At 36.3% G+C, this 15,198-nt stretch overlaps 1 protein-coding gene across 13 annotated transcripts in view; it reads left to right on the top strand.

Annotated features, from left to right (window-relative positions):
* Positions 1-15,198, top strand: part of LOC131803890 (glutamic acid-rich protein-like) — a 100,204-nt gene that overhangs the window by 37,125 nt on the left and 47,881 nt on the right. For 12 of the 13 annotated variants that reach the window (XR_009342820.1, XM_059125739.1, XM_059125737.1 and 9 more), the window contains one exon: positions 12,152-12,211. Coding sequence is in view for 12 of the 13 variants with exons in the window: in XM_059125739.1 (XP_058981722.1) it covers positions 12,152-12,211 (60 nt within the window). In the remaining variant the exon portion in view is untranslated. Of the gene's footprint in view, positions 1-11,816; positions 11,889-12,151; positions 12,212-15,198 lie in introns of those variants that run through there. The other variant, XM_059125742.1, reaches the window with a different exon arrangement.

Here is a 15,198-nt window from a genome sequence, read left to right as displayed (position 1 = left end):
ATTTGATATATTTCCCCAAATATTGTTGTTACAGAGTGCATATTATGGCTGAGGAGGACAAAAATAACAAATCGGATGAACAATATATATGGGAGCTATAGCTATATCTGATTGTACGTGCAAAATTCCATACTATTCGGACTGCACAATATAAGGCAAATCGGACGAAGATATATATGGGAGCTATATCTAAATTTTGACGGATTATCTACAATTTCAATAGTGTTTGTCCTTGGGACGAATTTCAAAATTTCATCTGGATAGGGCAATAAATGCGAACTGTACTTTGTTTACAAAATTACATGGACAGACGCACATGCATAAAACGACTCAGAATGTGATTCTATGCAAATCATCAAAAGGAACTATGGGTCCATCTCGTTTCCTTTTGCCTGTTACAAACAAATGCACAAAGACATAATACCCTGACCACCTTGTGATGTAGGGTATAATGAGTTTTCCAAATGAATTTGGACATAAGGGAGCTTTCAACATATTAAAGTGTTGTAGGGTATCACATGGTAGGCCACGCACGACTGTAGCCTTTGATTACTAGTATACATTTAACTTAAAAATGTGGGGGTATGACAATATTGTAGTTAAAAACAAAAGGATGGTTAATCGAATATATTAAACTCCCAAGTTAGTTACCGAAGAGATCTTTTCTTCTTTTTTTTAAATATTATTGAAAAACCCTTTAAATAGCATCAAGATATTCTGCAAATTGTTTTGTCACAGAATTCCACTATAGGTTTTAGAAAACGTCAAAAGGCAGAATTTTACCTAAACGTACAGTTATGCCAATGTATTTCGATCAAACTATCTCGCTTCTTCTTTAGTAGAGTAGTATGAATTTTATGATATCACCCATAAGTTTAGGAACTGTTGTAATGAATTATGAACTGGATTGATACAACTCTACCTAAACGCCAGAAATTTCTATATACTATACAGGGTGAGATGCAAAAACTGCAACCAATTTTAGACTGCTGCCATTTTTAAGTCACTCGTCCGACAGCTGTTAAAATTATTCCAGTAACAGCTCATTATATTGTTTACAAGCGTACAATAGCATTTTGGTGAGAATTTTCCAGAAAAAAAGTTATTCGTGATGGAATTCAATTCAATTCCAAAAAGTGCAAGAACTTACACCGCAGCAGAAAGAAAATAGACTCAAAAGAGCTACAGAGTTGCTTCGCTTGGCCGAAAGTGGTGAACCGCCGAATTTGGTTTTCTCCGATGAGAAAACATTCGTTGTCCAGCAATTTGTAGACAAACAAAATAATTGGGTTTACTTGCCGAAAAGGTCAGCTGAAAATGTGCACCTTCGGTTGGCCACCAGAACTAAAGCGCCGGCCATGGTGTTGGTGTGGGCCGCCATAACAGCCGAAATGTTCAACTTTGCTAGTTTTGAGAAAAAAAAAACAAGTTAACGAATTTGAATACCCTCCACCATTTGGAACGGATTTGAAAATTTTCTAAAAATAAAATCCTTAAAAAACTCTTTTAAATTTATAAAAATATCGAATATAGCCGTTATATTTGGTTCTATACGACGTGGACCTTCATATGTATTGTTTGTCATAAGCCATTACCATATTAAAATTCGAAACTTGAAATAAATTGTGAATAATATAGTTAAAATCATCAAAATACCGTTATATCGGAGCTGTGCGAAGACCTGGACCAGCATAAACAATTTTCTGTCACAGGCTGTAGCATCCATTACGAACTTCAAATACGACTTTTCAAACAATTTCGGTGGGTATTGCACCTAAAATCGTCAAATACCGAATATAGAAAGGTACTGATATATGTGGCCTATACGAAGACCTTGACCAGCATAGACAATTTTCTGCACAGACTGTAGTTCCCATTACGAACTCTAAATACCTAATTTGAAACAATTCTGGTGAATAATGTCGCTAAAATCATTAAAATACTAAATATCGGTAGGTACCGTTATATGGGGCTATGCGAAGTCGTGGACCTACATGGCCCATTTTCTGTTTTAAGCCGTAGTATCTATTACTAACCTCAAACATCAAATTTGAAACAATTCCGGTAAATAATGGCGCATCAAAATACCGAATGTCGGGAGGTACCGTTATATGGGGGCTATACGAAGACGTGGACATACATGGCCCATTTTTAATACCAAAATTTTTGCAGACATAATACACATTTGAGTGAAATTTTCAACCTACTTCATTTCGTTCGGAAGCTAGAGTAATTTCCACAGACGGATAGACGGACAAATGGACGGACATCGCTAAATTGACATAGAATTTTAAGTTGATCAAGAATATATATACTTTGTGGGGTCTAAAATGTATATTTCGAGGTGTTACAAACGGAATGACAAACTTTATATACCCTCCATACTATGGTGGAGGGTATAAAAAATAAGAAATACACTTATATGGTGGAAATACAATTTAAGAAATAAACGTTTACATATCTATTAATCCATGGCTATTTTAATACTGAAAATTTTGTTAAAATCTTTATTTATGGGCCTTTTTGTTGTCCTGGAATGCATTTTTAAAAATTGCAGTCCCACAAAAAATCTTATTTTTTCTTAAGCAAAACTGATTTTAGAAAAAATTGCGAATGCGATGAAGATTCTTAACATCAGATTTTGTAGAATTTCAATTCCCCTTTTTTCAATCCTTTTGAAGCTGTCGAAAAAAGTATAATGTTGTCTTAGTTGTAATTTCAGAGCTCTCTTTGGATCTCATCGAAGTAATATGAACAAATTTCTATTTATGCGGAATCGATAGTACTAGTACTATTTTCGTACATATATGCTATTTATACAACAGAAAAAAAAAACATGCGACACAAACATAATGGTGTATATAATATATATGTGTGTACAGATAATTAGTGGTGAACAATAAATTTCAAAAACTGGCGCCATGGGACATTATTTTGTTTCTATTTTTTGCGGGGCCAACAAGTGGTTTTGTCAAATCACAAACATTTTTTCGGTGATTTATGTGTCGGTAAATAACTGTCGCTTCCAACAAATCTAATAATAAATGCATGAAACTTCATAGCTCTTGAGAAATTAGCATTTTATTGAACGTCATCACAAAGACATTAGACAGCAAAGAATATTGAAAACTGACATGGGATAATTGAGAAGATATGTGGTTAGATGCTTCATTGAAATCAAACTCACAATAAAATCGACAAACTTCAGCCGTAATTTCAGTTATCAAAAAGAAGGGTCACGATATCAAAAAAGCTAAAAGTTTGTTGAACCCAGGGTGAATATCTTCTCTTCATACAGTCCAGAGGTGGGAGTCATTGTAACGTTACTAAAAGTAAATTTCTTCTTACAATTTTTCCAGTAACAGAGACAAGGCTTCTGCCCATGTCTCCGTTTAAGGCGGTACAACTAAGAAAGTAATAAATAAATAAATAAATAAAAATTCCGTAATTTCGGCCAAGCCGAACTTTTAATGCCCCCACTTCCCCAATTTCGCAATTTTCAAAAAAAAAATAATCCGTTAAAAAGAGTGTTACAATCTTAAAAAATACCGAATGTAGCCATTATATTAGTGTCTATACGACGATGTGGACCTGCATAGGCAACTTTTGACGTTAGCCATTACAATATTCAAATGCAAAACTTAAAAAAATCGGTGTGTAATATAGCTAAACTACACCAAAAACGTGGACCTGCACAGATAGTTTTCTGTCTAAGGCATCTAAGCATCCATTACGAACTTTAACTACTCTATTTGAAACACTTCCGGTGAATGATGTCGATAAAATCACCAAATTACCGAATATCGGTAGGTATCTTTATATGGGGGCTATACGAAGACGTGGATCTGCACAGTTTTCTGTCTTAGGCTGTAGTATACATTAAGAATTTCAAATACGAAATTTGAAACAATTCAGGTGAATAATGTAGCTAAAATCATCAAAATTCCAAATATTGGGAGGTTCCGTTATATGGGGGCTATACAAAATCGTGGACCAGCACATACAATTTTCTGTCTTAGGCTGTAGTATCCATTACGAACTTCAATTACCAAATTTGAAACCATTCCGGTAAATTACCAAAATACCGAAAATAGGGAGGTACCATTATATGGCGGCTATACCAAAACGTGAACCTACATGGCTCATTTTCAATACCAAAAGTCCTGCAGAAATTATGAAATTTTGCATGCCATCAGGGTTAAGAAGATTATTTCAAATTTTAGAGGATACAATGGATCAAAATCGGGATTGACAATGCAAATCTGCACGGTTTTATCTAAGGCGTAAACAGGGTCTTTAGGGGTCAGGCCTCTACTACTCTGAAATTTTGCCTTGAACATGTATTTCTCTAATAGTGGAGGTATAATGAGTTTGGCATAGTTGAACTTAATTTAGGTTATGTTAAATGACGAGCGATTGTCTTTAGGCAGCATTTACACTCGAAGACCTGCTGGTTTATTGTGCTTATCCCAAATTTAGGAAAGGGAAAGGAAAGTGACCTGTGATGATACCCACCCCAAGTTTCAAGTCAGTTTTCGCCATGGAGATGAACGATTTTGTTATCTTCTCGGAGATTATAGACCAGCTTTTTTAGAGGCTTTTCATCCCCTTTCATTGAACCATTTTTGTTGAAAATTTTCGGAGTAGTATTCGTTTATCACAGGAAAAAGTGGAAAAAGGGTGGTCTGATCGAGTTCTCTACTTCTAAGTCAATTAATTCAGATCCCGTCGTGCCAATTCATCTGCTGCCTCATTACCTTGAATGTAACAATGGCCTGGGACCCAGCAGAGCTTGATGGACAACCCAGTTTTTTCCAGGGCTTCTCTGGTAAAAGAATTTAATGTCCCCTGTGCCGCTTGAATATCAACATATACGGTCGCCGGATCGTTAACATCACTGTTCCTATGTGCCTGTATATGGGTTTTTTAATCGCTAAGATTTCTGCCTATGAAATCTTAAGGATATCGCAGAAGACTCTAGCACCTGGCCCACATTTTCCCTTAGAACAGTCATTATATACAGTTATACCGCATAAAGGTGATTTGTTGAGGGTCCAGATGTCCATGTCAAGTATGTGTATATGAGTTTAAGTGGTTCGGAGTTCAACTGTTCACCATTGTTTAAAGTATCTGAGTCGTAGGACACAGTTGTATGAATTTAGGTTGAATTACCTAAAGACCCATATATCCACTTGATTATATGCGACTTAAGATCCTAACTTTTACCTATAGAAATTTGTCAAGAGTAAAGTGCGACTAAGCCTCTATTTGAGCACTCTTAAGAAATTCTCTTCCAGTTTAAATTATGGTCGAGAATAGTATCGAGATATTTGGCTTCTGAGGAGAGAGTAAACATTAAACCATCTATCTTTGGTGGAAAGAATTTAGAATTTTACGTTGCTCGTAAAGACGGTCGGCTCTATTTTTGATAAGTTTACGCCCAGTCTATTGATGCGTGCTCACCTTGATAGTTTAACGAGAGCTCCTTGCATTAGAGCCGGAATTGTTTACAGAAACTTCCCTGCGATCAAGAGAACCACATCGTCGGCAAAGGCAACGACCTTTGTCCCAGTTTGTTGCAGATGCTTCAGTATGTTATTAATAACCATAAACCACAATAATGGCGATAGAACACAGCCCTATGGTGTACCCCATTGGACTGAATTCTTAATGGAGGTCTCCAAATGTGCGAATAGAAGCTTCTGCTGCTGAGCATGGCATCAATACATTCTATGAAGAGCTGGGGTACATTAAGTTTTAAGAGAGAAATGAAAGCATACGAGTGTGATATTGTTAAAGGCTCCCTTGATATTGAGAATAGCATTGACATTTTTCTCTTTGTCCTCCTTTTATATAGGCATGCCGAGCAGTGTTGATTGCAGTCGGAGGTGGCAGAGTCAACTAACCTTTCAATATTTTAGTAGAAAGGTGGAGAGATTAATAGGTCTGTAGTACCTTGGATGTGAATGACTTGGTTTCCCAGCTTTGGGAATTTAAGTGACGGAGACTTTCCCCCACAGTATCGGAATGTGTGATAGAAACTGACAGGCTTTAATAATCTCCCACAGAATCGAAACGATTGCGGTCGAAGCATAATGTAGCTTGGATATGAACTTTCTATCTTTGGATATGAACTTTCCGAAGAAGTAGTCGCTTACAGGCACATCATTTATGAATCTTTTTGCACTCTTTGTTCTGTGTACTACATGGAGATGGAGAAACTGAGAGACTCGGTGCGTACAGATTACTTAGAGCCCTTTTGAAAAAGGCTTTGGTTTTTTTATACTCGTCGCGGGCTCGTTTCTAGAGTTATGTTACATTTTACCATAATTCCACCATAGACAATTTGAAGGTTTAAACGGCTTCCATTTATATAAGACCTTCTAAGGTCTGTAGAGATAGGCCTCGTATGGACCTTGTAATGAGTCTAGAATAAGACTAGGAAAAGAGAGTCCCATGGGATATCTGGGTGTTCACCAACACAATTGTAAACGAAGGCTATAGTCGTGCGGGGCCGACCATGTAATACCCCTTATGTCCAAATCCATTTTGGAAGATTTCGCTTTAGAAATTATGTCACGGAGCACATTCTTCCCCGTCCTTAAATCTTGTCTCTGGCGAGTCGATTGGCTTTAATTGTGTGATTCGGATTTTTCTCTGTTTTGATCATTTGAACCCCTAAATATTATGCGATCATCTCCAAAAACAATAGGCTTCTATTCTGGCCCTAGACCATACATAGCATACATAGCCAGATCGACTCAGCTCGGCGAGATAGGAAGATCCATATATAAATAATTTTGAGCTTATCTGCCTAGAGTAATGGAGAATATGTTTTTTTATGAACTCACATTGCTTCTTGAGAATTTGTAATGTTTTTTCCTTTGAACATCATCGCAAAGCATTCGACGGCTTCCAATGAACTGAAATATTACAAGAATTGCTTACCACAAAGAAGTTCGAGTTCATTAATAACTAGGAAAAATTCCCATAAATAATTAAGCCTTAGGACAACATAATTAAGTCTCATTTAATTTGACGATTATCGAAATTAATTTAAGCGGAAACAAGAAATGAAAGAATTCACGATTTTGACTGTGGCTGGTTTGATTCTTGTTTAATATGCAAATATTAATCAAACGGTTAGTAGGAAAGTGGAACATTATGATAAGAATGTGGTGAAAAAAAAGGGAACAATATTTGGAGTGACAGTTTTACAACATCATTGGTTTGAAAATTTAGAGAAAGATAATTGGGAAGCACACTATTTGAGTAATGATATGAGTTTTTGAAATGTTTGGAAAATAGACAAGTAAAAAAGCTGTAAGTTCGTCCCGGCCGAGCTTTAATACCCTCCACCATTTGGAACGATTTTGGAAATTTTCAAAAAAATAAAATCCGTTAAAAATTCTGTTAAAATCTTAAAAATACCCAATGTGGCCATCATATTAGGGTCTAAACGACGACGTGGACCTGCATAGGCAACTTTTGTTATAAGCTATTACAGTATTCGAATGCGAAACTTAAAGAAATTGGTGAATAATGTAGCTAAACTCATCAATATAGGGAGGTACTTTTATATGGGGGCTATATCAAAATGTGGACCTGAACAAACAATTTTCTGCTATTGGCTGCCCGCTAAAATCATCAAAACACCAAATATAGGGAGGTACCGTCATATGGGGGCTATAAAAGTACGTGAACCTGCACAGAAAATTTTCTGTAGTAGGCTGTGGTATTCATTACGAACTTCAAATACCAAATTTGAGACAGTTCCGGTGAATAATGTCGCTAAAATCATCAAAATACCGAACATTGGGAGGTACCGTTATATGGGGGCTATAGGAAGACGTGCACCTGCACAAAAAATTTTCTGTCTTAGACTGTAGCATTCAATACGAACTTCAAACACCAAATTTGAAACAATTCCGGTGAATAATGTCGCTAAAATAATCATCATACCGAATATCGGATCATCATCATACCGAATATCGGGAGGTACAGTTATATGGAAAATACACCAAAACGTTGACCTACTCGGCCATTTTCAGTACCAACAGTCCTGCAGGCATAGTATACATTTGTCAATCTACTTTATTTCATTCGGAAGCTAGAGTGATTTCCACCGACGGACAGTCGGATGGACATCGCTTAAACGACATAGAATTTTTTTGGGGTCTAAAATGTATATTTCAAGATTTTAAAAATGAAATGAAAAAATTAATATACCCTCCACATTATGGTGGGGGGTATAAAACCTTCCAAAATGTCATTGATTTTTGAAAGGAACATTTGATTTTTTAAAAATCTTGTAGATTTTTTTCAGGTTCCAAAACCAACCAAACCAAAATTAAGGCACTAGGGACCAATTGTAAAATTTATATGATAGGCAAAAGTAATCTTTTTGGGCCACCTTGTATGTGAAATAGAAATAGATCTGCTTATAAGTCAAGAACCGCTGGACTGATTTTCACAATTCTCATCAATTCGGAATGTACTCTTACTAACAGAAAAAATATGACAATAACCAGTAAAGAAAGTCTTAAACACGGGCGGGGCCGACTTTATGATACTCTAAACCACTTTGCTAATCTAGTAGAGCTCCACATAACAGTTAAAAAATTTGTATCTTTTAAATTCGGATTTGTATTGCCCATTTGGTGCACAATTAATTCGGAAATCGGATAAAGATATATATGGGAGCTATATCCAAATCGGGACCGATCTTGATAAAATTTGACAAAGATATTTCTGAGCTGTATTTGATATATTTCCCTGAATATCGTTGTTACGGAGTGCATAATACGGCTATGGGTAACAAATTTAACAAATCGGATGAAACGTAAATATATGGGAGCTATAGCTATATCTGAACCGATCTTCAACAAATTTGGCATACTAGATTCTAGACTCAATTCGGTCGTAAGTGCTAAATTCCATCCCATTGGACAAATATTATACGTTTAGTGCACAATAAAAGGTAAATCGAACGAAGTTATATATGGGAGCTATATCCAAATCTGAACCGACCTCGATAAAATTTATCAAATGTTTTTCTGAGATGTATTTGATATATTTCCCCAAATATTGTTGTTACAGAGTGCATATTACGGCTGCGGAGGACAAAAATAACAAATCGGATGAACAATATATATGGGAGGTATAGCTATATCTGAACCGATTTCGATCAAATTTAGCATACTTATTTTCAGACCTAATTTGGTTGTATGTGCAAAATTCCATACTATTCCGGCTGATATTAAACGTTTGGTGTAATATCAAATCAAATCGGAGGAAGATATATGACAGCTATATCTAAATTTGGACCGATTATCTCCAATTTCAATAGGGTTCGTCCTCGGGCCAAACAAATGATTTGTGCAAAACTTCTTCTGCATAGGGCAATAAATGCGAAATGTAATGGTTTACAAAAATACATGGACGCATGCTGAGTCCTGTTGGCATGTCCAAAGTCTGCGGCCAAAATGTTTGCGTGCCCTAGGCTTTAATACGCCCTCCAGAATATTTTCGTGATAAAATTCGGCATTTATTTTGATTATTACGACCATCAGCTGTTATGGAGCCCACACCATCACCATGGCCGGCGCTTGAGTTCTGGTGGCCAAACGAAGGTATAAATTTTCAGCTGACATCTTTGGCAATTAAACACGATCATTTTTTTGTTTACAAATTGCTGGACAACGATTGTTTTCTTATCGGAGGAAACCAAATTCGGCAGCTCACCACTGTCGGCCAAGCGAAGCAACTCTGTAGCTGTTTTGAGTCTATTTTCCTTGCGTTGCAGTGTAAGTTCTGTCACTTTTTGGAATTTTAATGGCTTTAATCCGAGCTCATTTTTCAATATTTGCCGAATAGAATATTGCGATATGTTCAGCTCACGAGCCATTTTTCGGCCACTGCGATACGGGTTTCAATCAAGTTTACTTTTCAAACCATTTCTGCTGAGGTTACTGTTTTCTTCCGTCCACTTCCTTGACGTCGGGCTACGCTACCAGTATCACGATAACGAGCGATGGTATGAGACACAAAAGATTTATTCACATTTGAATGCTGGAGTGCTCTAACAATAGCCACTTGTGCTTTTCCAGCCATATATAAAGAAATCACACTATCACTATCACACTAATTCCATTACGAATAAATTTTTTTTCTGGAAAATTCTCACCAAAATACTTTTGTACGCTTGTAAACAATATAATGAGCTGTCACCGGAATAATTTTATCAGCTGTCGGACGAGTGGCTTAGAAATGACAGCAGTCTGAAGTTGGTTGCAGTTTTTATACCCTTAACCTTGTAAAAGACGGTATATTTACTTTGTCATTCTGTTTGTAACATCCTTAAATATTCGTCGTAGACCCCATGAAGTATATATATTCATAATCAGCATAAAATTCTAAGTCGCCTGTCTGTCTGTATGTCTGTCCGTCTGTCTGTTGAAATCACGATACAGTCCACATTATTTGACGTAGAGCGAGAGAAAAATTTAGCAGAGCAATTTGTATTGTGTCTAGAATGGTTGGTATTGAAAATGAGATATATCGGTCCACGTTTTGGTATAGCCTTCATATGACCGTACCTGCCGATATTCGGTATTTTGATGGTTTTTGTCACATTTTTTCACTGATTTGTATAAAAATTGGTATTTGTAGGTCATAGTGGGTCCTAATTCGTGTGGCGAAAGATTGTATGTACAGGTGGTCCACGTTTTGATATAATCCCCATATAACGGTACCTCCCAATATTCGATATTTTGATGATTTTTGACACATTTTTTTTACGAATTTCTCTGAAAATTGGTCATAATGGGTCCCAGTTCGTGTGGCGAATCATTGTAATTATACGTCCCCGATTTGGGTATAGCCCCCATATAACGGTACCTCCCGATATTCGGCATTTTAATTGTTTTTGACACATTTCTTCGAAATGGTATTTGTTGGTCCAAATGGGTTCTAGCTCTTTTGGCGAAACACTGTATGTATAGGTCCACGTTTTTGTATTTCGTATTCGTATTTCCCTATATTCGGTATTTTAATGATTTTTGGCACATTTTCCCATGAATATGTCTAAAAATTGGTATATGTGGGTCAAATGGACTCTAATGTTTTCTCTATCCTAAGGTGGAGGGTATTAAAAGTTTGGCCCGGCCGAACTTAATGTTTTTTTACTTGTTTTCATCTCACCACGTATGGTTTCTTTGGAACCTCCATTTTCGTTTCTCCTTCCTATCACCCCAAAGAAAGTTACCTCGATTATTAATAAGAATTAACTCTCTCCCCTCCCCCCCCAACTCTTCGTGATCTTCCGTGGAAAAAAGTATTGGTCGTCTATAACATGTGGAAGCAAACAAATAATTGTTTGTTTTGCTGTTAATGAGAAATTTTAGACGGTAACCACTGGTCATTAGTTTTATGGGTCGCCGGTTTTTTGAAAGAAAAATAAAATACTTTTGTGGGGGTATGATGATGACCAGAATGTTTGTTCTGGCTGATTGTTTGAATGATGGGGCTGTCGACGACAACTGCTACCAAACCGTGTTCTACATATTGACCATGTCATTTGTTTGGTCATGTCAACCAAAAAAAAAAAAAAAAATAAAAAAAAAAACAATGAAATCACAAATAAATAATATGCACCTTTGTATTCCTTGGCCATATACACATAAAATCCCCTGCTTGTCCTTATTCCTCCTGTCCGTCAACGTCACACATTTATTGGTAATCCAAATTTATTTTGGCAGGGGTTTTAGTATTTTTGTTAAAAAGGTTCCATGAACTTAACTTTTTGATTTAGTTGTTAGCCGGCTTTCTGTGGCAATACACGTGCGGTTCGCTCAAAATACATTTCGACTTTTGGACATTTGTAGCAAGTCAGTCAGTTAGTCAGTCAGCAACCTGTCATTAGTGGTGTTGTTGGATACATTTATTTATTTATCTGTGTGGTTGAGTATTCCAGCCATTGTCCTGAAGTTGTTGTTACTAATATTAAAGCACTCACAAAGGAGTAGAAGTAGAATATTTAAGTGAAATTAACATTTATTTGATTGATTGTTGAAATATTGACTTTAATTGTGATGACTCATGATTTATAGATAATTTTAAAGTTGTTTCTTTTATTAATTTTTAATTGCAGTACTACCCATGAATGGTCAGCTGCCAAATGATAGTGCCCGTCGGAGGCGTGGAAGCGATGGTAAGTTTTGACAATATGAAAATAATACGGGCTGGGTTTATTTGGTGTAGACTTACGGTGGATCCGGGGCAACTATGCAACCTTTTTTTCGAAAGAGGATACAATGTTTTAGGACATTAATGCAATATTTTTTATAGCTAATTAAAAATGGGAAGAAGTTATACATAAAAAAATATTCATTTGGACCAGGACCCTGCACGCCAGAGGACCCTCCAGCCCGGCCCTGAACATGGTTTATGTTCTGTCATTTTCAGTTCATCTTCGATGAAAACGTTAATTTCTTCCAGGTTCAACCTCCACGGATTTGCTTTGAATTCTGATCTAAATTAATTACCAAATGCATTTAATTACCAAATGCATTTTCCGAATATTAAGTTGCTCAGACTACGGTATTATTGGACTGCGATATAATGATTTAATTACCAAATGCATTTTCCGAATATTAAGTTGCTCAGACTACGGTATTATTGGACTGCGATATAATGTAAAGCCACAAAAAATATTTGAAAATCCTGATAGAACATTTGTTCTCGTAAATTTTCTGGCCCAACAAAAACTCAAAAATTTTCTTGCAGTGAGGTCTTATGAAAGACGACCAAAGGGACTTTTTATACCATTAGCCATATGGCTAGAGAGGTTATATATCATTGGATACAGCCAAAACATGCCTTATCGAAACAACGGTTATAGATTCTTTGGGCCAAATTCGTTTCAGAACATTTGGAGGCGATCTAGCGATGTATATCCGTCCGTCTGTCTGGCTGGAGCGCACGATAACCCTCGAAGGGAGTATCCGATTTGGTTCGCACTTGGTTCGTCGTAATACTTTTATAAAACTTAGATCGAGCTCGGAGATGGGCAATATCGGTCCACTCTTTCTGGTATCTCCCCCACAAAAGGTCGAAGTTTTCAAAAAATAATCTACTGCACAGAAAGATAATGGATAATTCTAATATTTGATAGGTTAGGTGCGAAAATGGATAATATCGGGCCACTCCATTAAGTACCTCCCTCACAAAGGGTCAAAATTTTAAATAATTATAACAACATCGGGCCACTCCATCAAGTACCTTCCCCACATAGGATCAAAATTTTGAATTATTATAAAAAAAATGTGTGAAAGCTTCCGATTGTCTTCGAATTACACTCATCACAATATTTTTATTAAACCAAGATCTGGTGTGAAGATGGACTCCTTGTGGTACCTCTCCCCCAAAGGGTCAACATTTTGAATATCCATGAAGCTCATAACACGCGGAATTAACATCCAATTCCATTCAGACTTGGCACATCTTAATCTTTCTACTAACACAAGATCTGTTATAAAATGGTAGAGATCGGACCATTACTTGACCCCACAAAGGGTCAAAGTATTGAATAACCAAACAATTAATTAACCAAACTTTTAATATTTGAAGATGTAATGTATCGGTCTACTCCTTCTGGTACCTCTCCTACGAAGGGTCAACATTTTGAATATCTATGGAGCTCATAAAACGCGAAACTAATATCCGATTAACATCAAATTTCACACATTTTTGGTAACGCAAGATCTGTTGTGAAGATATATCCAGAATGTCTTCTAGTGGAGGGATATAAGATTTTCTTGCAGAGGACCATAGATTTGCTCGAATGAGACTAGAAGACTTTTCCTGATGTGACAAGAAGGCCGTCTCGCGGAAGTCTTTTCAGGATTTCTCTAAGAAGACCATAAGCTCTTCTTTTAATGGAAAGAAGGTCTTTTCGTTGTGGACCAGAAGGTCCTCTCATAAAGACCAAAAGGACTTCTTTATAAAATGAGAGAGTCTTCTCATTGGACTGGCAGAAGAGCAGAGGTTTTTCCATAGCAGAGCATAAGGTAAACGTATAGTTGAGCAGAAGGTTTGCTCACGGAAGTGTTTGCTCAAAGCAAAAGTTCTGCTCTCAAAAGATCCGAAGCTTTGCTCACAGCTAAGCAGACGATTGTCGCACAGCAGAGCAGAAGGACTGCTTATAGCTGAGCAAAAGTTTTGCTCCCAGCAGAGTAGAAAGTCTGGTCATAGCAGAGCTGAATGCATAACATGGAGAAACGTCGTTTCATCGCTGATCAGAATGTCGTGTATTCGCAGAGAAAACTGACGGCTCATCGAAAGGTAGAAGGTTTTCTACAACGCCAGGTCCTTTTTTCCAAAAATAACTGATAATTTTGGGCATTGAATTGCTAATTGAAAGGAATTTTTGGAGAAACTGCTAAATTGAAAAATTTTTCGGCAACTTTCTTCATTTTTATTACGTTACTAGATTAACACTCAGGTCTCAAATTATATGTATATATATCATAAATGTAGGTTGGGTATAATAATAGTTATCAATTCCTTATCTATGGACATTAAGGACATTATCTTATTTACACATAGTTTCACAGTGTTGGTCATTAAAACAACTTCATTTTTATACAGTGCCAGCTTAAGAAAGTGTAAAGGTCATTTGTTCTTTCTTATATCTCTAACAAGAAGCAAAAACACATACCCACATATATAAATTAATTGGTTTAATGGAAGGAAATTCCCAAAAATAGTTGAGAAAAACAGTTTTTTATTTGTCCAAGTGGAATGGAAGTACACGGATAATATTTAAACAAAATTGTTTGAAATAAAAATAAAAAAAACAACAACAGAATTGAAGCTACTTTGTTACACGCCATATGTCTCAATTCTCATGGGAAATATTAAAACAATTAACAAAATTAAAATTAAAACAATTCAATTATCAATTTATTTGAAATGAAAGTAGGGATAGGCAGGTGGTAGAAAGGGCTGAGAGTTTGGTTGGGCCAACCCTCTTTTGACCTGCAATACAAAGAGATATTTTTTAATGCTGAGGTGGCACAATCAAATTTCATGTTGTTTCAAAATATTGTAGGAGACAAGTAGGTGATTATTTAAAAATGTAATATAACGCTGTGGATTTTTATATTAAATATTTAGTGAAATAATAAGCTACTGTGT

This window comes from Musca domestica, unplaced genomic scaffold (assembly GCF_030504385.1).
Source record: "Musca domestica strain aabys unplaced genomic scaffold, Musca_domestica.polishedcontigs.V.1.1 35, whole genome shotgun sequence".
Lineage (NCBI taxonomy): Eukaryota > Metazoa > Arthropoda > Insecta > Diptera > Muscidae > Musca > Musca domestica.
Note: the sequence above shows the minus strand (reverse complement) of the source record. Positions and strands in the feature narration are given on the sequence as shown.